This window comes from Ammodytes marinus (genome assembly GCF_949987685.1).
Source record: "Ammodytes marinus genome assembly, chromosome: 3".
NCBI lineage: Eukaryota > Metazoa > Chordata > Actinopteri > Uranoscopiformes > Ammodytidae > Ammodytes > Ammodytes marinus.
The window spans coordinates 18,609,125-18,636,734 of NC_137232.1; the positions used below are offsets into that span (position 1 = coordinate 18,609,125).

General features: G+C 43.4%; 1 protein-coding gene across 2 annotated transcripts in view; it reads left to right on the top strand.

Annotated features, from left to right (window-relative positions):
* Positions 1–27,610, top strand: part of pitpnm3 (PITPNM family member 3) — an 87,765-nt gene that overhangs the window by 16,459 nt on the left and 43,696 nt on the right. Inside the window, exon 3 of one of the 2 annotated variants that reach the window (XM_080025066.1) lies at positions 20,210–20,320. In XM_080025066.1, coding sequence (XP_079881192.1) covers positions 20,210–20,320 — 111 coding nt within the window. The remainder of the gene's footprint in view (positions 1–20,209; positions 20,321–27,610) is intronic. The other variant, XM_080025067.1, reaches the window with a different exon arrangement.

Genomic DNA, 27,610 nt, shown 5'->3' on the forward strand with positions numbered 1-27,610 from the left:
ACTGTATATGTTTTGCTATTATTAGGCAACTATTAGTGTGCAGAATTATTATGCAACTAAATAAAAAAAATAAAATGTTCCCATCTCACTTGAAACTGGCAGTATCTTCTTGAAACTGGCAGTAGGTTTGGGAGTTGATTTTGAGGCTATCTTCAACCCGAAAAGGTCCAACTAGCTCATCTTTAAAGGCAACTATTAGTATCTTTAAAGATGAGCTAGTTGGACCTTTTCGGGTTGAAGATGCCCTCAAAATCAACTAAACCTACTGCCAGTTTCTAGAAGATACTTTCTTCAAGCAGTGGTATAGGAAAAGGTCTGCATCTTTCAAGAAGACCATGATTTTTATGCAGGACAATGCTCCATCACATGCATCAATTGCATGGCTAGCCAGTAAAGGCCTTAAGGCTGAAAAAATAATGACATGACCCCCTTCCTCACCTGACTTAAACCTTATTGAGAACCTGTGGGCCCTGCTTAAACGGGATATTTACAGTGAAGGAAATCAGTACACCTCTCGGAACAGTGTCTGGGAGGCTGTGGTTGCTGCTGCACAAAAGGTTGATCGTCAACAGATCAAGAAACTGACAGACTCCATGAATGGAAGGCTTGAGACTGTTATTGAAAAGAAGGGTGGCTATATTGGTCACTGTTTTTTTTTTTTTTTTTGACATGTCGGAAATTTTTATTTGTAAATTTTGAGTTGTTTTATTATTCTCACTTGAACAGATGAAAATAAACAAGTGAGATGGGAAAATTTTCGTTTTTTTATTTAGTTGCATAATAATTCTGCATATTAATAGTTGCCTAATACTAGCAAAACGTAATATGTATTCTCGTAAGAAAGACAAAACCTCAGTTTTACTTTAGTAAACATTAAGGTTTAGGTTCATTAACAATTTGGATTGACCGAGAGCACTGCAGTTGTTCAATAATTAAATTAATCCTCAAATATACAACTTGCCTAATAATTGTGCACACAGTGTATGTACATTGCTAAAAGAGGAGCCTCACATTGAGACGCAGGAAATTGTGAATATTTAGCTTCTTTACTAGGAATGATGACCTAAGCAATTGATTGATGAACAGAAGGGTTGCAGACTTGTTTTGTTTGCAGACTAAATGATTGATCACCTAATTGTTTCAGCTCTAATGAAATGTGGAAGAATCTCATTCCAAAGCCTCATTAGGTTCTTAAACGTTCACGTTACGGTTTGTTAAGTTCCTCCAATGAAAACATCCCATCACTGAAAAAGGAGAATTGTTAACCAATCAAGTAGCGTAGTACACAACAAATCACACACACATGATTTTCACATTTCGTTTAAACCAGTTGGATTAACACAATTGCTTTGAAAAAACAAAAATGTTATGAGTTTGTACATTACCAATTGAAGTTGGTCCAACACTTCTTACACTTATCAATGTAGCCTGGAGAAATGTAGGATAACTCCATGAATTACAGGGCCTTTCTGGCCACCACTGGATATTCCCGTTTGGGGTTGTGTGGGGAAAAACAGGGGAATCTAACTTCAGAAAAGTGTCTGATTACAGAACAAACTAGGGAGCGTGGGTAACGAATGGATCGCGTATTAAAACTCTTTCTCATTCTTAATGGCTTTAAACTGATTTCATCGTCCAGTCTCCCGCCAAAGATTCTTGTTTATGTATTCAAGACAACAGCTATCCTTTTACCCAGTCTCAAGCCATATCATCAGGGAATAAGTGGAACACTTATCCCTCCAATTATCTACTCCAAGAGTTTATTCCCCAAGAGGCCAATGGCAGAGACACTAATCAATGCCGTGTTATTGTTTGACATGGTTCTTATTTTACATTCAGTCAGTCAACAGCACAGAGGTGTGTGTTTAGAGTTTCTGGTGTCCAAACGTTCATCACATGTAAAATGAGACTTGGAGGGTAATAGATCAAAGGCCGTCTGGTACGTGCTCTGCTCTCCATGGATGAAATGTTAACTGCTGCTGTGGTATAAAGTCTCCTGTCTAGTGTATGGTAATTTGATGAATATGTTTTTCATTCACCCCTTAGTTTTCATTTCCCTTCACTTCCTTTCCCCCGTTTGGCCAAAAAAAATATGTTTACTGCTCACACTCCAAGAAATAAATGCTTATCCTTGTCAGAGCTGCCACAGAGCAGAGCTGTGCATTCATTGCTGGAAAATGCATTTTGTGTGACCGGTCACAAGGCACATTTATCAACCTTCGGGGAATCACCAGGGGGATCAGATATTATTAGGTTGTGTTGTGTGTATGTTAGCAGATGCACTTCATAATCTGTCTGCAGCACGAGATTCCACACTGATGAGCTATAACATAAGGCTAAGTGTGAAGGCACAGAGAAACAGAGGTGGCCTTCATGTCTTTTTTACTTGAACGCCATGGGGACTGCAACAGCAAACAAAACATACAGTGGTTAGTTAGGATAGTTTGATAAAAAAAATAAAAAAATATATCCAATTTTGTTTGCAGAAGCAACACCATTGATATTGTATCATTGCAACATAAAATGTTTGGTGTAAAAAAAAAAAAAAAAAGCAAATCAAGCCCTAAATGAACTAATCATATGTTAATTGAACTTCTTTTGGTTTAGCTGCAGCGTGAAATCATTGTGATGTGTTTGTATTTTTCTTTTACATTTTTCGAGTATATTCAGTCATTTTCCATATCCATCTTTCACAAGGAACAAATGATGGCACCATTGCACACAGCTAGGGGACCAGTAGTCTGGCATGACCACTTCCGCCAGCGTCTATTCGCTTGCGTCGAAAAGCAACGCAGCCCTGACGCAGCCCCCTCCTTTTCCGGTTGCTGGCTTTCCCCTATTGTGATCCCCCTCAAATTCGGAAACAATTCGCTCACAGTCAACCCGTGTGCTTATGTGCAGCGCTCTCTCTCTCTCACACACACACACACACACACACACACACACACACACACACACACAGGGTGTGAGAAGTCACATTACTGTAGACAGAAATAAAGTGTGGCTATACTTCGGGATAATAATATTGGCGGCGGCGGTCCGGGACGCAGCCTAGCTTAGCCTAGCCTAGCTGTCCAACTTCATTGTACAACTACCCCCGGGCAGAAATACCCTCATAAACTCTGGAAAATGAAGCGTGGGGGTTTGAATTGAGCACCGGACCTTATAACCAGCTAGATTAAGATCCGCCGTTCCCTTTCTTTGGTGAGGGACTAAGCAGCGGTGTTTTAGCGACGGGGAAAGATTCCAACGGCTTCCACTATACCTAGCAACTCTTACGGCTACTTGCTGCAGTTGGTGTAGCGCTCACAACGTCAAAACCCTGTTCTGCCTGTAAACAGACGGACTACGGCTCTGACTACAGCGATAGGAGGTGGTGACATAAGTTCTCGAATGCTAAAAATTCTACTCGACCGCCGTAGCCGTCCTCTCAACCGCCGATGATAATGTTACCAGAGATAACACTACATGGCTAGTTAACTCCGGTTAAGTTATCCCGTGAGCTCCTCGGGGGCTAAAGTGTATGGTGTCTTGACATGCTGGTTAGAAAGCAACACACTATGTATATTCCTTTTGTCTTTAATAGTTTTTGTGTGGCGTTTGCGGGTTTAGCCATTTCTCTGACAGTCTCTGGACGTGAAGACGTTCCATCAAAATAAGTCCCCCCCGGCACTATTTTGCAGGACACCGCTGCTGCTTCCCGGGGTTAGCCCCGCCCTAGATGATTGTGATTGGTTTAAACAAATACAAACAGGCTAGTCCAGTTTCCCCCGGTTTCCCCACCCGAATAGACGGCTCTAAACAGAGTGCTTCCAGACCATACTACGTGCTGTAGTTTGGTCTGGCTTTGCGAGACTAGGGGACCAGTAATTTGAGTCCCGATGTTTGTGAAGAGGGTACCCCTCTGTTTTTGTTCTCATCTTTTATTTCAGACAGTTATTGGCTCATATGTTTGCTGGCAGGTTCTTCAGAGACCAAACACATCTTGTCTCATTTTGCATGACAGCCCAGCTGTTCCAATCTACAAAGAAGCTTATTTATAAAGGGGGCCTGACTGAATGATGAAATCCAATGTAGCTAGTTCAATTTGTAATAAAAAATATATAGATAAATACAATTTTAAAAAGTCACGAAAACAGAGGAGATGGTCTTTAAAAGGATGTTTTCCCCCTAATGGTTGCTCTGTTTAGTGTGCTCAGGGAGAAAGTGGAGCTCAGTCTTGTAATAGAGCAAGTTATGCCAAAGATAAACATATGCTCGGCAAAGGCAAACCAGAACAAGGTCATAAAAGGGGTTGTTGAAAATTACGGCCGTCTACAGTCAACCCTTCCTCCTGACTGCAAGCCTGTGCTGCCTTTAACTGGGGGCTTTTGTTTTTCTACCAAGCACACTGGATATATGGTTTCTTCAGGCAAAAGTAATTTTAGCTTTTTTTTATAGAAAGGCAGAGGGAGAAAGTGACGGAATTAGATTGAAGAGTGACTGGCGGCGTGTTTGTCATATCAGAGGCCAGCCACTCAAACCATCACAATAAGCTTGGGGGAGTTTTTATTTATGTGCTTATGATGAATGCCTTCATCTGCTACTTCATCTGTGTGACCCAGTGGACCCAGGATATATATATATATATATATATATATTAGTGCTGTCAGTTTAACGCGTTATTAACGGCGTTAACGCAAACCCATTTTAACGGCGTCAATTTTTTTATCGCGCGATTAACGCTCGTCATGGCCTAGGAAACGTTGTGGTTTTTTCACAAGCTGTTGAATCAACTAGTAATGCTAGAACAACTGAAACACCACACCAAAACTTCCATGAATGTTAGTGGCAGCCGCCAGTCATTCATTTTCACTTTAATTTTCGCTACGAAGGGAGACTGAAGCCTCGGCTGCAGCAGCGCCATGGCAACCACCTGTGTGTCCACTCCACACACAGTCTGAAATAAGCCGTGGATGAAAGACTCCCAAAACATTTAGGCCTACAACAACCAGTTTAATGTAGCCTTAATACTAATTTGTTTTATATACCCTATGTTGTTTTATGGTTTGGTTTTTCAATATGTTTGTGAATGCTGTTCAAGGGGTGGGGTGCAGGGGGGGGGGTCTATATTGTTATTTGCACTGAATTTCAAATTATGATTTTTTAGAAGAAATACACTGAATTACAATGGTGAAGACATCATTGTAATTCAGTGTATTTCTTCTTAAATATCATAATTAGAATGGGTGTGATAAGAGCATTAAAATGAGAAAAAATAATGGGACAAAAAGAAGTCAAGGGACATTCAGGCTAGAATAAATAAAAATGCGATTAATCGCGATTAATCGCGAGTTAACTATGACATTAATGCGATTAATCGCGATTAAATATTTAAATCGTTTGACAGCACTAATATATAATCACACACACACAGACCCACACACAAGATGAAAATGTATTATCTTCTGTTGATTGCTTGATGTCCAGATGATTGGATTTAAGATGACCAAGCCCACAGACCATAAGGTTTCGAAGATGACTTTCATTCATCGTATTAAGGTGTGTCCCCATCGTAATGGGTAAACAAAATACCTGACTCGTAAACCTTTTCGAATACCTCTCAATCCTAGGAGAATGGTCATTATTTAATAGACTGTTCCTGATTGGCTCAAGCAGTCACCTGACCTAAAAACACTTGATTCTGTCTTCCACTTCTTGAACACCATATCAGACTAAAGATATCCAATGAGAACTGAGACTGAGGTTCAGTTTCGGGACAGTTAATGTTGTCTGGGTGCCAGCTGGTGTTTGTGTGACACGGTTTGGAGGCATCACTGCTGTTGGCTGGACGGTTTGATGCTGTCGTCTCTGTTGATCTACTCCTATGACAGCCGCACAGCTGCCCCTGGCAGAGCCCCCGTACATTAGCACACACACACACACACACACACACACACACACACACACACACACACACACACACACACACACACACACACACACACACACACACACACACACACACACACACACACAAGTCGTCGAGCCCTGATCTCGACGAGGCCCGTGGTGGTGAATGTATCAAGAAAAGGCTGTCAGAGTCTAAGAATCTCGGGCCGACACACGGACACGCAGGAAGATTCCCTGTGAAGATATCGAGTGGTTTCTTGACCCCGTTCACCTCTAGCGTCATCTCCACTATCGCGTATAAAACCTTCATTTTTCCACCAGTGAGTGGCAGACCAAGCTCCAGTTTGATCTACAATTCAGACCCTGCAGCTCCCAAACGCTCCAAATTAAAGAAGGGAGATAATAAGACATTTGAAGCTCACATTACATGAACAAAAAAAAACTACAAGGCACTCTTATTAGTGAAAAGGTTAACATTTCTATTCTATTGGCGTCATTCAGAGAAAGCACTCTCCTGCTTCTGTTTTGTTTGAAGCTTTGTGCTCAGGCGAGAAGCCGCATGCAGAAACACAGTGGAGCATCGTAAGTTTTCCCTTGAGCAAGCCAATAGGAAGGATTTTTGACCACTTGCTGTGCAGAGCGCCCTGCATAAATTGCCTTTGATGTTACTGAATAATTTGTGCACGTTTTAATATAGCATGGTCTCTTCTCAGCGTTGTGTGTTCACATGCCATGACTTGACGAAGCCAATGGCAATATCTCATCTTGAAGGACTGCATTTTTAAATATTTGTTTAGCGCAGTGAAACAGCGTGCCTCATTCCGAAAAAATCTGTCTTTCTTTTGGGGCCTTGGATAACAGTGTCTGCTTTTGTTATTTGTGAAGATGTGAAGACAATATTTATTGCTGTAGCCATGGGTGTTTGTATTTAAAAATGTAACAAAGAAAAGCCCTGTCTTAATAATTTAAACCTCATGATAATAGAATACATTCTGGTGGTGTGTTGTTTACGTCGGAGACTGTTCTGTGCTGTGTAATTTCGTACATATATATTCATTTGTGCAATGAATCTTTTAGTAAAGTATTTCAAATCTCTTATTGTGGTTCCTCTGCAGCAGCAGAGGCAGGGATGGTTATGCGGGGTTGATTTTACTTTGCCTTTTTACTACCATCTAGAGAATCAGATGAATTTGGGTGGCCCTCCACTTGCCTCCGGTAATACATAGCCTATGAAAAATCCTACCTCTCTTATACCCCAGATAGTATCTTCTACCCACCAGCCCCCTCCCCCCCACCACACACACACACACACACACACACACACACACACACACACACACACACACACACACACACACACACACACACACACACACACACACACACACACACACACACACACACACACACACACATCCCAATCATCAAGCAACCATCATTTACCTGGCACGCATGAAAAACTAGGCACACGGGGGACAGGGCTCATTCTTTATGTCCCTCATAGACCGCTCAAGCAAACGCCACCTCCCTTGTGCCTTATTGATGGGAGCTGTTGATACATTGTCTATGTTAATCCAGATTTGTTATTTGATGACATGGATATGAATAATGAGTGAAATTGACGGATTGAGCCTGAAAGGAAATGCATGGTGTTGGCTGCTCCCAGACTTTAATGCCATAATAAATTGCCACGGGAGGTAAACCATGTTTGTGTGCAAGTATAAGACGTGTATTTATTATGAGGCTGCTTTTGTTATTATGTTGCTTTAGTGTGTGGCTGGAAACTGGGGCGGACCAAGTGTCTTTTGGACAAGTTGTCCAGTATTTGCGAATACAATACAATGACACTTAATTTAAAAAAAGTGATTTAGTAAAGGTTATTAGGATACTTATAATATCTGCTGATACAATCATATATGCACACCAAAACACCAAAAATAGATTTTTATCAACACCTAATTAAGACAAATAATAGGACCTTAAAAGAGTTGAGAATGAGAAGATCAATGTCATACTCCTGTCTGATGGTTCAATATGACGTTAGCTTCGTTTAGCATACAGGCTGGAGACAGGGAAATTAATCTTGTCAACAGATGCCTATCAGCAAATTTACAGACGAAACAAAAAACATGTAACTTATTAGGGAACTGTTACTTTAGGGCAGAGCCAGGCTAGCTGCTTCCCCCTTGTTTTTCAATCTGTATGCTAAGCCAAGGTAACCGTATTATGGCTCTTGCTGCATATTGAGGGAGCAGATAAGAGTCTATTTCTTCACCCACAAAGATGGATTTGTGTATTGTTATTCATTCTTACTCATCCACTTGCATTTTAATTGAATTTTTTTCATTTTGGGTGTGAAGAGTATGTTGTCTGATTGAAGCATTTTCTCTCCAAGACAGATAAACAAAGTCACAAGGGGATGTGAAAGCAGTGGACACGAGTTTATAGTGTTATTGGCTGTAGATTCCTCTGTCCTTTTTGTGGCAGCAAACAGGAATGGTAAGAAAAAAAATGCTTTTCAAAAAGCACACCGACATCTCATTCTCCCTTGATTCTGTTTGTCTGAGTTGTTGGGGAAAGAATAACAGTGTTTTTTATTCATCCACATCTGTAAAGCAATCCACTCCATCTCCTCATCTTCTCTCACTTTAATCTTACTTGAATTTACGTGACATGTATAATACGGGAGGGAGAGTCATGAATTAAATATAAACTCAATCTATATTTCATTCACAGTATTTTTATTGCATGTGTCAGATGAATTATCCAGTGTTACCTTCTTGTATTTGCACCTCATTCTGGAAAGAGATATGTTATTTAAGTTGTCCTGAAAGGTTCATGAGTGGATGTGGATTTAACGTTGTGAACCAACAGACTTCAGACCCCAACGGCAATTGATTGAAACATTTTGGTGAGCATCCAGATCTCATGTGTCTGAGACAAGTGTTGTTTTTTTAATCAACAATAATTATTTAGGCTAAATTATGCCTAAACAGGAATTGAATTATCCAGCTATTTGGAAATCCTTCCCAATTTTCTGCTTGGATGGTCTAAAAATACCTCTTGCTAGCACTAAACATTTTCTATTCCAAACCAGTCACACCAGATAATGACTCAAGGCAAGAAACACTGGCACAGAATATATATTGAGTTTATCTGTGGGAAGATTAACTATAAAACTTTAGAGATCCTCCCAGAGGGGGTGATAAGTAAATACAGATGGGAATTTTGGATATAAAACAAAGAGATTACATCTTTAAAAAGCAATATAAAACCAATTAAGAACATTAAAGTTTTAAAATAAACAGCATAGTACCCAAGGGAAATGATATAGGCCATGCGTTCATTCAATGAACTTTGAAAAATGTACCTGCACAGTGCACAATTGGTGTGGCTGGCATAAAAAACAAATACTGTCCTGAAACCCATCTGTTACAGTGGGTTACAGAATAACGATAGTTACGTATGTAACTACGGTTCTATGAGTTCCGGATGACCGCCAGAGGCGGTGCTTATAGCACTGGATATTCCATTGCGCGCATGCGCAGGTCGAGATCTTTATACCAACAAAGTCACCTGTGACACCCGGGTGACTCCGGGAATGTCTATATATTCCGGAAGTCACCAGAGGTTCTGTTCCACTGGATCTTCTCGCGGTGTCTGAGAAGTCTGAGTGACAGAGAACTCTGGCGGTCATCCGGAACTCATAGAACCGTAGTTACATACGTAACTATCGTTCTATTTCGTTCCTACTGACCGCCAGAGGCGGTGCTTATAGCACTGGATGACTTATACCAAAACGGTCACGAAGAGTACTCATCAATTAAGGGCTTGCAGCCATCAACAAGACAGCTGTCATTCCACCGGATGAGGTGCAGCAACATTTACTCTGTAGAGCCGCGCAACGTACATGATGAAGACCATGTAGCCGTGGCGCAAATGTCCTGCCGTGAAATCCGCTTCAAGGCAGCCCATGATGTAGCCATACTCCTGGTAGAGTGGCACTCAACGGCCAAGGCATGGGGAGCCCCTGTGCTCTATATGCATACAAGACCACATCCACAAGTCAGTGGGAGTGTCTCTGTTTGGACAGGGCAGCCCCCTCCCTGCGGCTCCCATAGCAGACAAAAGGGTATTTGTCTTACGCAAGCTGGTTGTTGCCACAACCTATGCCCTAAGCGCCCGCACCGGGCACAGTGGGTCTGACATTCTTTCTGCACCCCCTGGTGAGCCCAGGGGATTGAAAGCAGCCAACTCGATCGATTGGTTTACATGGTGGGGAGACAATCGTTTGGATAGGAAGGATGGAGTTGGCGAGAGCACCACTCCTGACCCTTCTACATGCCAGCGCAAGCACGCCTGGCTTACTGACAAGGCATGGAGTTCACCGACCGATTGCAGTCGCAATGGCAAGGAGGAATGCCGTCTTCATCGACAGCCGCGTCAGGTCTGCCTGACTCAGCGGCCCAAATGGGGGTAGTCCTAAGGCCCTCAGGACTACTTGCAAGTCCCCTGATGGTGCCCTCAGGGGTCACGGTGGCTGAATGAAGCCTCTGGCCTCCCTTCAGAACTGCCTGACTAGGTAGTGGGACCCTACCGTCTGGTTATCCACCCCTGCATGTGCGGCCGATATCACAGCCACATAGACGCACAGGGTGGAAGCAGCTCTCCTGTTGCCCACACAGACTGCAGAAGTGTGGTATCACTATCACTGAGCAAGTCCATGGGACTTCGCCATGTGCCATGCACCGCTGTGAAAACGGCTTCCACCTGTTTGCATAGCGCCATGTAGTGGAGAGTGCCCCTGAAGTCAGAAAGGTATGGACCTCTGACTGGTCGCAATACGTCAACAGTGGGTCCTGGCTACCAGGAGCCCCACGCACAGCTGCAGGCGCCCCGAGTTCGGGTGCCACATGTGTCCGCCTACCTGAGACAGAAGGTCCTGTCTCCCTGGAAGGCACCAAGGCTCTCCTTGAGGAGTTTAGTAACGCTGGGATCCATGGCCTTCCTGGCCAATGTGGAGCCCCCAAACGTAGGCTGTAACTGCAATGCTGGACCCCATCCAGTGTTGTCAGTAACAAAAGAATTGTAGGAAATGCATAAAGCAGGCTGACTGGCCAAGCATTAGCCAGAGCATCCTGCCTTAGGGGACTGGTCCTCTCCATCTAGGAGGACCCAGGGGGACAGTGGGTCATCTCTTCGGAAGCAAAGAGATACGCCACTGCCCTGCCATACTTGTCCCAATCATGCCCACCACCTCCGGATGGAGTCTCCACTCCCCGGGGGTGGCCCTTTCTATCGCTGTGTTCCGGACACCTGGAACTTGGACAGCTTAGATAATGATAATTAGATAATGCTGAGGTCAGCATACTTATCAATCGAAGGAAGAGGCTGTACTCCAGCAGCCTCCATTGCATGAAGTGCTGTAGTAGCTGCTGAACGGTAGCTACGCGCTACGGAGAAAGGCAGGCTCGCATGGCCGCCGACTCGAGCACCAGCTGAGCTGTAATGGTGGCAGGGATGCTGCCACACACTGTTTAATATACGCAGAGCCAGGGACGGCCCAACGGAAGAACCCTGACTGGTACACCTTGCCCAGAAATGCAAAGGGGAGGACCACCTGTGACATTGGGCAGTAGGGACTTGAAAGTAGCATCTTTCAGGCTATAACACAACCCAGTCCGCCTGAGCGATAGACTGGAGGACCCCTGCAACACGCAACATGGGGAAAGGAAGAATCGTGAGGCACTGATTCCGCCGTCTTAGCCCAGAACGGGGCGACCCCGCCCCACCTCCTGGTACCTGAGCTTCGGTTGAGTAGAACCTACCGAGCATCGAGTAGCACCCCCAAGGACTCTGGGGGAGGGCGGAGACTGGACGCCGACCTCCTGGCGCCTGAAATGCAGCTGTAGCGCAGTGTTACGGCGCTGTACAGAATGTGCTGAGAAGCACTGGCCCCTTGATTGTCCACCTGAACGTGGTTGAAGCTATTGGCACGGGGTACCACAGAGGTTCCCGGCCTGGAATCAGGCAGAGGTGCACGTCGCAGCGTGCAACTACTGTCTAGCCTGGTCAACCTGAACACTTTGCCCTGGGACCTGAAGAGCAGCTGGCCGAACGTCTGGCCTGGGATCACTGGAGAGAACGGAGGGTCTGTCGACACACCTCCGACTGGGACGACTGCGCCAGCCAACCTTGGCGGCGCGCCACGTCACAGCTGATCAACCTGCCTAGCCCTTTTCTTGTGAAGCGACCTTGGGTACCTTGAAAGGCGCTATATAAATTCAATTATTATTATTATTAGCTCCCTAAGTCATAATGCAAAGTCTGCAGTGAAGCATCACTGAGGGTCCGTGCTGAGTGACCAGCACCTGACCCCTGTATGGTTTGCGACCGAGCCAGGACTGTGTGAGAAAGCAAATTCCCAGATGGCCCCCACAGGCAGCAATGTCGTAACTCCTAGTAAGGAGGTCGCCTGAAATCCGGCACTGGGGCCGAGGGCAGCGCACATCGGCTCTCAGAGCCTCGTCTGGGGAGACAACCAGGGATGCTATAGCAGGCTCAATCGGAGCTACCCAGTCCGAGCCCTAACTATCAGCATTGCATGGCTGCCAGAGCTCTACTGTCACAGTGTGATAGGAGAGAGCCCTTAAATCTGGCCAGCATCTACGGAGCCCAGCGGAATAAGGCTCAGAGGGAGGCACACAGAAACGGAGGATTGAGGGCCTGCCGAAAGAAGGCATTCGTGGGTGCAGATGAAACCAGAGCTTCATCTAACCCCATACTTGGCGAGTCACGGACAGACACTGACTTCCTAGCCGAGCTGCCCACCTGTAAGAGACTACAGGACGCAGCTGTGGACAGCATGTCATCCCCCGAGTAGGAAGGATGCACAGCCGCAAGGTTATTCACTGCACTGGTACCATGAACTGGTTGGAGGCTAGTAGAAGAGCCTCTACCTAGCAACCTAAGTGCCTGAGACATGAAACTACAGTTCATGCATGGGTTATCTGACAGCGCTTCCCTCAGGTGCTCAACCCTGAGACCTGCAGGGCACTTGTCATGGCCCTGTATGGAGGTCATGAAGGCGTAAGCTGGCCACTGTTGAGCCAACGAATATGCGTCTGACTACAAAATTATGGGCGCTTGACATAATGGCAACCTTAATTACCCTATCTCAGTAACTAATTAGAAAATAGCAAATTAGTTAGTAGGCTATGCAGCCGGGCTCTAGGCGAGAGCACCGAGCACCGGTGCGCAGCCCAAAATTAACCCCTTGAAGGCGACTCTGCTACCCGCAAGCCGCCTACTGGAGGCAAATTAACGCAGGCTTAGGCAATCGCGCCCTAGGCGAGAGCACCCGAGCACGACGCCCCTGCAAAACGATAAATGAAGTACGCAACTGGCCTAGGCGACACAGCACCCAAGCAGCAGTGCAGCAAAGCTAGCAAATACCGCGGCGGCGGCTACTGCCCACGCCGCTCACTGATAATCAAAGTAAGCACCCGGCCCCGGCGAACTCACCACCCGAGCACAGCGCAACAGCTAGCAGAATAAATTAGAACTTACCGTGGCGGCGCTATCCCAGCCGCTCACTGGCAACTAATCAAGTAGCAACTGGCCTAGGCGACACAGCACCCAAGCAGCAGTGCAGCAAAGCTAGCAAAAAGAAATTAGAATTTACCGTGGCGGCGTTAAGCCCAGCCGCTCACTGGCAACTAATCAAGTAGCAACTGGCCTAGGCGACACAGCACCCAAGCAGCAGTGCAGCAAAGCTAGCAAAAAGAAATTAGAATTTACCGTGGCGGCGCTAACCCCAGCCGCTCACTGGCAACTAATCAAGTAGCAACTGGCCTAGGCGACACAGCACCCAAGCAGCAGTGCAGCAAAGCTAGCAAAGAGAAATTAGAACTTACCGTGGCGGCGTTAAGCCCAGCCGCTCACCGGCAACTAATCAAGTAGCAACTGGCCTAGGCGACACAGCACCCAAGCAACAATGCGACCTGTTGTGTAAAACTATGCTGCCCACTGGCGAGCATAATTACAGTAGGCTTTAGGCAATCGAGCTTTAGGCGAGAGCACCCAAGCAACAATGCGACCTGTTGTGTAAAACTATGCTGCCACTGGCGAGCATAATTACAGTAGGCTTTAGGCAGTCGAGCTTTAGGCGACACAGCACCCAAGCAACAATGCGACCTGTTGTGTAAAACTATGCTGCCCACTGGCGAGCATAATTACAGTAGGCTTTAGGCAATCGAGCTTTAGGCGACACAGCACCCAAGCAACAATGCGACCTGTTGTGTAAAACTATGCTGCCCACTGGCGAGCATAATTACAGTAGGCTTTAGGCAATCGAGCTTTAGGCGAGAGCACCCAAGCAACAATGCGACCTGTTGTGTAAAACTATGCTGCCACTGGCGAGCATAATTACAGTAGGCTTTAGGCAATCGAGCTTTAGGCGAGAGCACCCAAGCAGCAATGCGACCTGTCTAATAGTACATTGGCAGTGTAACCCTGCCGCCCACTGGCGAGCAAGTTACAGTAGGTTAGGCAATCGAGCTCTGGGCGAGAGCACCCAAGCAACAACGCGACCTGTCGAGCCAATTAAAATGTGTAATCCGACACAGTTCAATTGAATTTAGTTTACTTAAGACGGGGACAGTGCAAATCAATAAACCACACGGTCATACATGGGTTAAAAAAATGCTAGAATTAGCCAATGCTATTCTCCATCTGCAGTCCCCTGGCAGTGTCAGCGGCTCTTGGTAACCCCAGCCGCCCACTGGAGAGCCAATCAACGAAGGCTATAGGCAATTGAGCCTTAGGCGAGAGCACCCAAGCAATAATGCGCCTTAATAACACAGTGACGGCACGACGTTCACTGTCGAGCAGATTAAGTAGCCTATGCAGTCAGGCTAAGGCGTGAGCTACCGTGCAACACGGCTCTTATAACACAGCAGCACAGACACGACACCCGTGCTGTGAACTAAGCTGCCAACTGGCGCCACACTACAGCAGCCTACACACGAGCAACAGTGTGACAAGGCTAAAATAACGCGGTGAAGGCGATTTAGGAAACTAATTCGTCCACCGGCGACACAGCTCACTACAACAGTGAAAGAGACTTCTGACCGAAGCCGCCCACCTGACGAGCAAATTGAGTAGCCTATCAAGCCGCTCGCCGTCGATTAAATCAAGTAAGCACCGGTCGGGGCGAACGTAGCACCCGATCAACAGTGCAACAATGCTAGAAAGACAATACATTCGAGCATACAATTAGCAACCGGCTTAGCGAAACACACAAGCAACGGTGCGAACGAAGAATAACACGGCGACTGTGAACCCAGCCGCCGCCTGATCTAATCAAGCAAGGTGGAAAGGTGATATTAGCTTCCGCGGTAGCCCCGGGCTACGCGTAGCCTTCACACTACTCACCCTGACCGGCCGTAGCCAAGTCTAACGAATTGCTGTCGCAGCCCTTGGTGGTCGAAGTCAAATCGAAGCACCAACCCTCAGGGTACGAGCTACTTGCGACAAGCTAGTGGTATATTAGCACACAACAATGTGTGCGACCTGCTCCGCGAGAAAATAGAAGGAACAGAACCTCTGGTGACTTCCGGAATATATAGACATTCCCGGAGTCACCCGGGTGTCACAGGTGACTTTGTTGGTATAAAGATCTCGACCTGCGCATGCGCGCAATGGAATATCCAGTGCTATAAGCACCGCCTCTGGCGGTCAGTAGGAACGAAATAGAACTGTCGGATTAATGTGTTGCAAAGTGTTCCATATGACAAAGCTCTAGGGCAAATTTATGAGAATGATGATGCCATAGAACAAAACAAACAATATGTATAAATGTAAGGAAAAAATAAGCAATAACAAAGTGATGGTTTAGTGTTTTAAGTATGGGGGACATTTATGAACAGCCACGCTATAGCGACTCTGACGGGGTGTATTTTAAAGCAGCACTGAAAGCACATCTAGCATAGCAGCACACTCAAAATGGCAATGCTAACATAGGCAACATGCGAGTTTAGTGATCGTCTGCATGCTATCATTTACTAATTAGCAATCTCAATAGTTGTTGAGGCACTTCATTCAAATCTAAAAATGTCAATCTCATCCGGGGCACTCAATGAAGATAGAAAAGTCAGAAGAGCGACAAAGTCATGAGGATGTATCGTCAATGAATGTCACTTTGAGCCAATCCATCACATTGATGTTGAGATATTGTCCAGCATTAGTGAAAAGTGTTGCCCTTCTGGTGGTGCTAGAGGAAAAGCCAGAGGATATCCAGTATTGATTGGATTCATCCTCTGGGGACCATGGATTGTTGTAGTAATCTAGTCATTAAAACATTTCAGTCTGGAACAAAGCGTTTTACAGATTAATTGGCAGCTGCTAACATGACCAAGTTACCATGTACATGTTTAAAGGTGCTCTGAGGAACTTTCAGTTTGTGTTAAATCTTGCACCCCTTTGGACAAAAGCGGTAGTGTTTTTACTACGCCAGCTGTAGTTCCTGGGTGAGCATACCCATGACAAAGGCATAACGAAAACTATATAAAAATAGTATTCTTTGCACTGATGGTCTTGTTTGCTGTTACATGTAATTTATGATCATCATAGGAAAAATTAGACCAGAAATTCAGAAATATTTAAAAGTTCCTCGTAGTACTGACTATACAGTACATGTTTGTATATTACCTGTGTGCATTAGCGCCATGGCATGTAATCTTAAGAACTAGTATGAATACTGAGCTGAAAACATCAGGACAAGACATCCTTGATACATTTTTCTTTCTCACTTTTGTAAATTGGATTACAGATATATTGTCAGCTCATGAGCTATACTCATGTTGTGTATGTCAATGCCATCCATCTTCTCTAGCCTACATACCTGACAGACTCATTCTGTTTTACGCCATTTTTTTCAGGATAATCCCCTGGGCAATCATCTCATTTTCATAGTGCGTCATGGGAAGTTGACAGAGCCTACATGCCAGAAGCAGCATTTTGGCAATTATATTGCTGCAACTAATGTTATAATGATAAGATCAAACAGTTCAAATTAAAAAATACAAAAAAACTGTGAAAGTGTTGGAGGTCAACCGAGTTCCCTTTCGTCATCGTTTAACACTCACACCATCTATTCCTTTCTCTTACACTCTGACACTCACTCCGTTCTGAGCTGACAGGTTGAAGGATGTTTCTAAATCTCTTTTCGCTCCCTCTGGGCTGTAGGCTGCGGGCACATCCCACACTTTTATTTCCTCCTTTTGCCTATTGTTCACATGAGATTTTACTGTTATCTCTTATATTCTAAAAGCAGGAGATAGCTTCTCCCTGCTGGCTTAGTTTTGATTATTTGAGGCGTTTTTAATAATTTGTGCTGCACCTGATTTCCCTGGTTTGATAGTTTTCTTTAGTGGAGGCTGGTACGCTTTTTTATCAGCTCAAAGATATTTTGCATTTGCCCAAAGGAGCTTCTGTCTTTTTTTATTTTGCTGCACGCATCTCTGCTCAGCATTTCCCTCCATGAGATGATTCAGGAACCTGCGTTTTCAGGGTTTTTGTTGCTGTAAAGCCTGCTTTATATTCCCCGACTGTCTAAACACACCGGCTCTCTTACATCCTGCGATGCTTTGTTCAGATCTAATATGCATCTCTCTCCGTGAGCCTCTTTCCCCTCGCCCCTCTCCATTTCCTTTGTGCTTGTCTGTGTATGTTTGAATGTGAAAGAGTGTGTCAGGTCCCATCATTACAATCAGCCTCAATATTGTCGGACTCGGAGAGAGTGCACTGAAGGGGGAGAAAGGAAGTCAGGACAGATAGTGAAAGACAAACTGTGACCAGATAGGCCCGGCCGCTGTTTGATCTAAATGGACAGGCCGTGTAGAAGAGCATCAGTGTCTTTCAGAGCTGCCAGACGAGAGGAGAGAGGAGTCTGGCAGGGAGAGGGATTTTCTCTCTGCATGACTCATCCCGTCTCAGACTGCCTTAGTTGGATGACAGTCTGTGACGCTGCTGTGACAACAGTTTTGCTCGTATTGATATTCTGCACTGCAAAAGAGCTCTTCATTTAATATTTCAATATGTTGGTCCTATCTTTTTAAGGGTCTGTAGTGCATACCTATGCTTTTTTAGTTCAACTGGATGTTGAAACCTCAGGCTTTATTTAGGAGGAGCTCCGCTGGAATCACAGGAGATCTGTCATGGGGTGTGTCTGAGGCAGCAAGTAAAACGACCCAAATACTCAAATGCAGATGGATGGATGGATAGATAGATAGATAGATAGATAGATAGATAGATAGATAGATAGATAGATAGATAGATAGATAGATAGATAGATAGATAGATAGATAGATGAGCACAATAGCAGCACCATGGAGCAATGTTTTAATGAGCTAGTCCTTAATTATCTTCTCATCTCAGGCTTTACCATCACATTGACGATGATGCACAATGATCCTGCCTACGGCTTCACACCACCCCTATAGACAGAAACACAGCAGGTGTCATTATATACAGTGGCTTGAAAAAGTATTCACTCCCCTTGAACTTTTCCACATTTTGTCACGTCACAACCACACACATACATTTATTTTGTTGGGATTTCATGTGACAGACCAACACAAAGAGGCGCATAATTGTGAAGTGGAATGAAAATAAAATACGATTTACAATTTTTTTTATAAATAAAAAACTGAAAAGTGTGGCGTGCAAAAGTATTCAGCCCCCCTGAGTAAATACGTTGTGAAACCACCTATCGCTACAGCTTCAAGTCTATTTGGGTACGTCTCTACCAGCTTTGTTCATCTACATAATAAAATGTTTGCCCGTTCATCTTTGCAAAATAGCTCGAGCTTCAGATTCAGCATCAGATTGGATGCAGAGTGTCTGTGAACAGGAATTTCTAGTCTTTCCAGATATTCTCAGTTGGATTGAGGTCTGGATTTTGACTGGGCCATTCTAACACATGACTATGCTTTGATCAAAACCATTTCATTGTAGATATGGCTGTATGTTTAGGGAAGTTGTCCTCATTGAAGGTGAACCTCCACCCAGTCTCAAGTCTTTTGCATACTCTAACAGGTTCTGAAGCTCGAGCTATTTTGCAAAGAAGAATGGGCAAAAATGTTATTCTGTACATTTACAAAGCTGGTAAAGACATACCCATATAGACTTGGAGCTGTTATTGCAGCGAGAGCTGGTTCTACAACGTATTGACTCAGGGGGGCTGAATACTTTTGCACGCCACATTTTTCAGTTTTTTATTTATGAAAAAAATTAAAAACCATGTTTCATTTTCATTCCACTTCACAATTATGCGCCACTTTGTGTTGGTCTATCACATGAAATCCCAATAAAATAAATGTACTTGTGTGGTTGTTACGTGACAAAATGTGGAAAAGTTCAAGGGGTATGAATACTTTTTCATGCCACTGTATAATGTGATTTTGAGCAAAAGCAGTGGATGTAAACACACCAGCGTTTGTTTACGGGGGAACACCACAGGGTTCGCATTTAAATAGAACGCAGGCAGAACATCATGCGGCACGTATAATATTGAATCTTTATCAGTCAGCAGTCGATCAGCAGCCAGTACGACGTGTGATAATGCTTCTTGTGGAGTATGGTGTATTGTAGAAACAGATAGATATCTCGCCTATTCAACATGTCACACAACTATCTTCATGGTGGAATTAATCTGTGTAAACATCATTCAGGCCTAATTCAGTCTGTTATGGTTGGACAGCTTGCGTGTGTTGGCAAATGTAGCTCAATAGCTATTCAATTTGTGCTCAGTCATGAAAAGCCACGTGAAAGATATGTGTTTACCAGACTCTCTGCTGTGACGGAAGTTAAGTTTACTCGCTGAACATTAAGCTGTCTATTCAGGTTGGCATAAGTAGCACTCACCGTTTCGTTAAGCTAAATTGAAATGGGGAGGAAACCAAAGTGCCCAAGTGGCACAAATCACAAATGTGCGGGTCGAGTATTAGCGTGCGGCCTCTGATAAAGGTGATAATTCTCCCACCTAAGATGTTTATCATTGCACACTAGTTCCATACACCTAGGTGACCCATATATGTGTCAGTGTTTATTGTTTGATTAATGGGCTTTGATCTTTTTGAGCTTCAAGAACAATAAACAATTCTACCTTTGCTGCTCTGTCTTACTCGTGTGTGTGTGTGTGTGTGTGTGTGTGTGTGTGTGTGTGTGTGTGTGTGTGTGTGTGTGTGTGTGTGTGTGTGTGTGTGTGTGTGTGTGTGTGTGTGTGTGTGTGTGTGTGTATGTGGGTGTGTCCCAGCAGATGTTCTGGAGGGGAAGAGCGCCATGCTGCTGGGCATGAGTCAGTGGAACTCAAACGACCTGGTGGAGCAGATTGAAACTCTTGGACACATGGAGGACCAGTCGCACGGTACTCACGCAAGCATGCACACACACACACACACACACACACACACACATACTCACGTAAGCACGCAGACACACACAAACACACACACACATACACCCATACCCATTAGTACAATGAGGTGTGCATTTTGCATAATGATCGTTTCACTGAAGGATGATAATGGTCACTATTGCTTCTATTTAAAGCTGGATGAGGTAATGTTTTAACCACTAGGGGGTTAAGGAGTGAAAAACAACCACCCTGATTTCATCTTATCATGGCGTAATGACTCACCTTTTCACACTACGTATATCCCTGGATGGTTGAAGCCTGCATCAAATAGTTGAAACTGAATTCCCATGTGGTTCAGAGCGTACCCTAAAAAGATTTTTTTTATTGATGCTTTACATGAGCGTGAATAAACGGAGGCCCATGCTGGAGTGATGAAAAGATAAACACAAAGGTGTCTCAGGTGGATATAGATGCGTTGATATGCGTTTCCTGCTTGGTGCTCCTTCTCAGCCCGGGGAAGAGCACTGAACTGCAAAAATGTGCATATTCTTGTTCATCCCCTTTGCTCTTCTGCAACACTGCATATTTATGCTCATCTAAACTGACACTTCAAATACACATTTTCCAAGCTGAGAGGTTCCGATACTTGTTTTCACTTCTGTTTAGGGCTGTCATGAAATTTCAAACCAAACCTGACATGAATACAAATGTGCTGTGCAAAGACTTGAGTGGATGCTCAGCCTCCTTCTTTTGCTCTTTCTTCTCATTCAACACTGACATGGAAATAAGTTAACGAGGCATAGAAGAATTAAATATGGGGAAAACCTTATGTATCTTGCTCAATGCTCTCTGACTTCACGGTCCCGGGGCACACATGAAAATCGCTGTTATTTTTTGCCACAGACTGAAAGTAAATGAAATACCATCTCCTTTTAACATGTTTGGTTTGTGTTTTGTTAGTATAGTCAAATGCTATGTCTGTTCTATCTGAGTCATTCCATGAATCCGGTACGATTTGGACTTAGACATTTTTGGATTTTTGACCAAAATGTATTACTTTTCTGATCATCCCACAACATCAAGGACATATTTAACCCTCAGAAACAAATATTTTCCCATCTCAGGCATCAAAGACCTTTAATTATTGGCCATTATTGTATTTTATTGGCACCAATTTTTTTCAACCCCGTTGTGGACACTGTCACACCTGTCTGAATATGTTTATAAAATGTATTCTTTATAAAATCTACATTTTTGTACTATTCAGATGTCCCCAAAACTAATGCAATATTTGCAAATATAGAAATTACACAACATGTCACTTTTCAGCAATACTCAAGTATGAAATGGGTACCTTTTGTGACAGCAATCACACCATTTTTGATCAAAGTGTGATCAAAATGTGGTTTTACTTCATATTTTTAACTAAAATCAATATTCTGATGATTGCCCTAAATATTTCAGACATAGTTCAACAAACAGTTCATATTTTTTATAAGCTTTAAGGAATAAATACCATAAATGCAGGTGTGACAGAGTTGAAATTAGGGTAACAGGGTTGAAAATTGTGACGGGGTTGAAGGGGTCGTAAACAGATTAGAGTTTATTTTGGACTCGAATTACTTTCAACTGTCAAAAAAGTAATGGGGTTGAGTGTAACGGGGTTGTGATTTTTTGCTCATTATGGCTGCTGCTCTGCATGTGTGAATAACAGGAAAGCACACATGGCATGCATGAGATAAGAAATCATAAATGTATTAAAAATTACAAATATAATTTTCACAAGTTATTGTTTTCTATCTTTATTTCATGTAACGGGGTTGAGTTGTTAAGCTTGACGACAACAATATCAACATTTAAATGACTGAAATATAGCTGTTAAAGGTGATGGCAACTTGCTTCTTTCTGCTGTTGTTGTTCAAAAGGCCTCTAACATGTCTTCTAATGTTACATTTAACATATGGAACAGTCCATAATTTTTTATGGGTGGGAGAAGGACTTGTGTAACGGGGTTGAGGGTTACCGAGGGACGGAAGTACATATTCAGTTCAGTTTCAGTTTATTTCGATCAAAACATATTCACAACATTACTTACATAAGTTAAAAAAATAAAATAATAAAAAACACACAAAACAACACAAAGTTGTCATCGTAATTTATATATTAATTTCTTATAAATATTGATCGAAAAGGTGTAGGCTGAAGCCTTAGCTTATTGCGCCTACCCTTTTTACATTATGTGTATTTATTAGAGGTGGGCATAGATTAATTTTTTTAATCTAGATTAATCTAGATTAATTTTGGAATTAATCTAGATTAATCTAGATTAAAATGGCTCATTTGAATTCATTCATAATATGTGTGTGCTCCTAAATAATGACTCAAAGTAAGTCTTTGAGAACGTGTTTCTCAAGCCAGGTGGCGCATCAGACCAGGGGCTCATCTGCTTGAGGAAGCTGTTCTACTATGATAATTGGTGATGAAAATAAATAATGTTCAACAAGATGTTACTTAGTAACGGGTTACCGGCATCGGACCTCTTTTTTCAGTAACGAGTAATCTAACGCGTTACTATCTCCAAACCAGTAATCAGATTAAAGTTACTCTTCAAAGTCACTGTGCATTACTTTTTCTGTAATGTTCCTTAGTGAAACATTTTACATAACTGCACAAATGACTGCGATTGCGATTTTATGTAAATAAATGTGCACGCATGTGTCTCTAAACGCTCCAACTGCTCCAACCGCTCCTCTCGTCTTTTTGGTAGCGCCCCTCTCTGACATGCAGCGTGTGTGTGTGCGCCTGTGTCTGTGTCTGTGTGTGTGTGTGCAGCAGCAGCATTACGGCCGAACTGTGGCGCAAAACAAAGTTTTCCCCCCGATGAAATATAGCGTCTGCTAAGGGGATATTTCGGGTACGGTGACGTTGAAGAGATAGAAGTGTTTAAAACTTGGAAACTTATAGTCACGTGGCGACCGGTGGCCACACACACACACACCCACCCTGCGTTCCAATACCCGATTGTGTCGTGGGCAAGTGATGGAGAGAGAGAGCGGCGGGTGTGTGAGAGAATAAAGGCTCCTCAAGTGTCAACAACGGCCCCCGGCTATTATTATCTCCCCTGAGCCGAACAGGAGGTGGAATAAGAGATTAACGGCGATATTTTTGTTTATCGCCGATAAGAGTCTGGCGTTAACGCAGCACGTTAACGTCGATAACGGCCCACCACTAGTATTTATTCATTTTTCGTTGGTCCCTCAGGATCTTATTTAATTATTATATATATATATATATATATATATATATATATATATATATATATATATATATATATATATATATATATAATTTGTTTTTAATAATTAGTTTGATAGTTGTAAATATTATTGCTATAATTAATTCCTGTATATGTTAAACATATGATTTTAATTAATAATCATGAATTTATTTAGAATAAAATCACTTTCTGTAAAAAAGCACATATAGAGGTTTATGTGTATGGCAACATTTATTGAAATTTTTCAAGTTTTACTTGTCATATCCCAAGTAGATTTTCATTGAATGCTGTGGGGGACATGACAAAATAGATAGTTTCAACTAAAGAAAACCAGATAATTACTGAAATAAGGATAAAATGTATGTACTGTTTTACATCTTATTAAAGGGGGGACTTCAATTGATGTAAAAAGCTTTTTAAGAAAGATTTAATTGATCTCATAGATAAAATACACTTAAAAAGATCTGAGGGACTCAAATCGTACCGGATTGGTGGAATGACTCATCTATGGAATGTTCAGGAAGGATCTCATATTTCCACAGGGTCTCATATGAGTCCTCAACAAAGACTTCAAATTGAGCGATCCCTCTAATGATTTTTTTTCTGCGATAAAAGTTATTTAATTGGATTCATGTATCAAAGTCTCCGGTGTGGTTATCTAGCCCCGGTAACCGAATAAAATATCGCCCAGACATTTTAACTGCACATTATTTTTTAGTTTGGAAAAGTTGGGTTTGAGCCCGCAGAGATCGTAAAATAAGTGCGGGGATTTATGCAGATCAGTGGTTTTTAATAGAATCATGAAATTCCCACATATCATGTGTAATATAAAAGGAAATCTGATCACAGTTGTCTGGACTGTGATGAGACTGAAGGATAATAAAGATTTATTCTCGGTTAATAAAGATCATACCACGGTTTTTTCTTCATCACTTTTGTCTCTCATCAAACAAAGATAAAATACCGCTTTGCTTTGACACAAAACAACAGGCGGTAACACTAAAGTGAATGGCATCAAAGAAACATCCAGAGTCAGTTTAATTATGTAGGACAAAATCAATGAAAATAGCATGTTTTTGACTTTGCTATACAGCTCCTCGCTCTGTCACTCCTGTGCTGATAGCATTGCACTTGTTTTCGGGGTTTTCTATTTACTGTTAAATGAAGCGGCTCCCGTTGTTAAAGGTCAGCTCTGAGGTTTGACAAACTGGAACCGACGCTTTTAATCAGTGGGGTTTCTGTGGGAGTGTAGTCTGGTCCTGCAGACATGAAAGAAACGGGCTCCTGCAGAGATGCTGTACCAAGTCATGCGCTGGTGACTGAAGAAGTGGGAACACTGTGAACTGTTCACACCCCCCATCACCATATTCCATCAGCAGACCAATCACAAAACCTGCGTTGACCTACAAAGTGCTTTCGGCTGCAGCAGCAGTAAAAAAGTTAGAATAATGGTAGAGCTCCAGCTTAACGTTTACAGTATACCAGCGCCCGGCAAAACACATAAAATAACAGTTTTCCATGAACGACAGTGGCCTCATTTGTGGAGAACGATAGGTTTGCATATTTTTTTTCATGTTAAATATTTTTTGTTTCAGTTTGGCTTCTTAGCTAAAAAAAGCTCCAAAACTGTCTTCAACCCGTTCGGCACCAAGCGGCAGGCAGACAAAGTTAGCAACTAACCGGTGAACATGGGGGTGCAATTAGGAGCCAACGAGCCAGCTATCTTTTTTTATGAGGTGTTATGCAGGCCTAAAAGCATAACTGTAAGGCTTGAATTTGGGACTTTGATTCATCAGGTGAACATAAATATGGCTGTAAATAATGCTGTTGTTTCTGTGTGTCTGCTTGATGGGTAGACACTTATTGAATATCAGTGTTTTGTCTTAACAGTTTATTTCTGCCAAAAAAAAATATATATATATATTTAATTGCAGGTGTAAGGACTTTAAGTTTAATCTTTAAATTAATAATTATCATTAATCAAATGCTGTCTGTCTGTCAGCTATACTTAAGCACAATGGAAGCTTCTCTTCTGCACTTCAACGAGGGCAGTCGCATACTCTGTTCCCTCCCGAAACCCTTATCTTTCCTGCTCTGCTCTCTCCTGTCTTGTGCTGTCTCTGTCTAACCTCCGAGTGTCTCTCTGCATATTCCTCCGAAAAACCTAAATTATGGATCTGATCAGCTGGGGTCTTTCTGCAATTGACCAAATTTTCTCGACGAGAAAAGGGGGCAAAGGAGAAGCCTCCTGTCCTGATGGAACCTTTACTGTTGGATACACCTGGGACGGGTGGAGTGGCTGGAACCAGATGTGTCTAGCAATACTCTCCATTGAGGACGCCGAAGACATCTACACCATTGGGCTCATGGTATCAGGTTTCCTGCTGTTTGGAGTTGGCGGATTCCTGATTTACCGCAACGGTAATAAGGCGTTGGCAGCACATCAGGCCATTGAGAAGCTGCCCGTCTTTGAGGGTTTGTGCCGGGCCGTTAATGCACAGACTCAAGTGATAAGCGAGGTGAATCGCAAGCTGGAAGTGATTCCTGGACTTATTCGAAAAGTGGATTCGATCATGGCTGCCATTAACCGGCCGTAGGCACTTGGAAAAGGCCACTGGATTTCGGATTATTAGACGGAAACCAGTGACTGTAAGACAGGCTTCATTCCAGCGCCTAGTCTCAACCAAAACAAATCACAATCTCTCGATTCGGCTCCCCACACCGTCCTTGGCGCGGTGCTATCTCTTCTCTCCTCTGGATGTTTACGTGGAGAGACGCTCTACCCCACCCTCCCATCACCTACTTCTCCTGTGAACTCTATCTGTGACCGGGCCCCGAGGCCGTCTCCACGGCTGTCTCATAACACCTGGCGCCTGTAGACTCCCACTACGTCTGGACAGAGATAGCTTCATGGAACACACACACACACACACGTAAACACATAGCACACAGTAACCCTGACTAATCAAGCCCTCTTGAATCCGTCCCCCTCTCCCTCCCTCGTTGCGGACCGGAAGCTGCGGGCGGGGCGCCTGCCGGCTGCGTACGCCCCCTGGTGCCTGGGCTGTGACACCTACCTTCCCATAAAGCCCTAACCCGTTCCTTTAATGTGCATTGTCTACGAGTCTTATTGTCTGTGGTGTTTATCATGTTGCTTATTTGTGCTAAGGTGGTTTTTCACTGATCACGCACTGCGCTCCCATAATGGAACGTAGTTCGAGATTTGCATTTTTTTGACCTATCTTTCCTGTTGTTCTCCTTTTCCTCCTATGAAAGAGGGGCGCGGCACCGCTGCGACCCTGCAGTTACACTATCTCCTGTCCACCCATGTTATTGTCACTGTCTTGTATGTTTCTTGGAGAGGTGTGTACTGAAAAGGCAAATTTCATTGTGCTGTAACGGTGCATATGACAATAAAGCTATCTATCTATCTATCTATCTATCTATCTATCTATCTATCTATCAAACAAACCAATAATCAAGCTCACGGCAAGCTGACTGAAGAGAGTTGATTGAATTGGACAGGAGGGTGATGTAGTTGAAAATGCCACTGCTGCCACTGACGACAGTACTGAAAAAATCTCCTGCAACAGAAGCTATTTCCCAAAACTGCAACCTTCTTTCTCTGCTGATTCTCAATGAATGACAAGGTGTGTGGTTCTGGAGATGCTATGAACACATCTGTTCTTGAGAAGGCAAGAACACTCGGCATCTCAAAAATCTCAGACATGGTCAACTGAGGATCTTTTCCTTACATGGAGTGTGTGACCAAAGCTGCCTTTAAGCCACAGTGGGAGAAGCTGGACCGAGGCATCACTATGCAATCACACCACATCTCTTCTTTAAAACTGTATGTGCCTCCAGTATCTTAAGCCAAACACTCATTGAAACCATCTCTCTTGATCTTGTATGATGTAGAACATGTCACTGGTACGATGGCCAATATCGCAATATTGCATGCAATTGTTGTCCAGCAAACCTTTCATCAGACTCTGAATGCAGCTCTATGATATCTTGTTCCA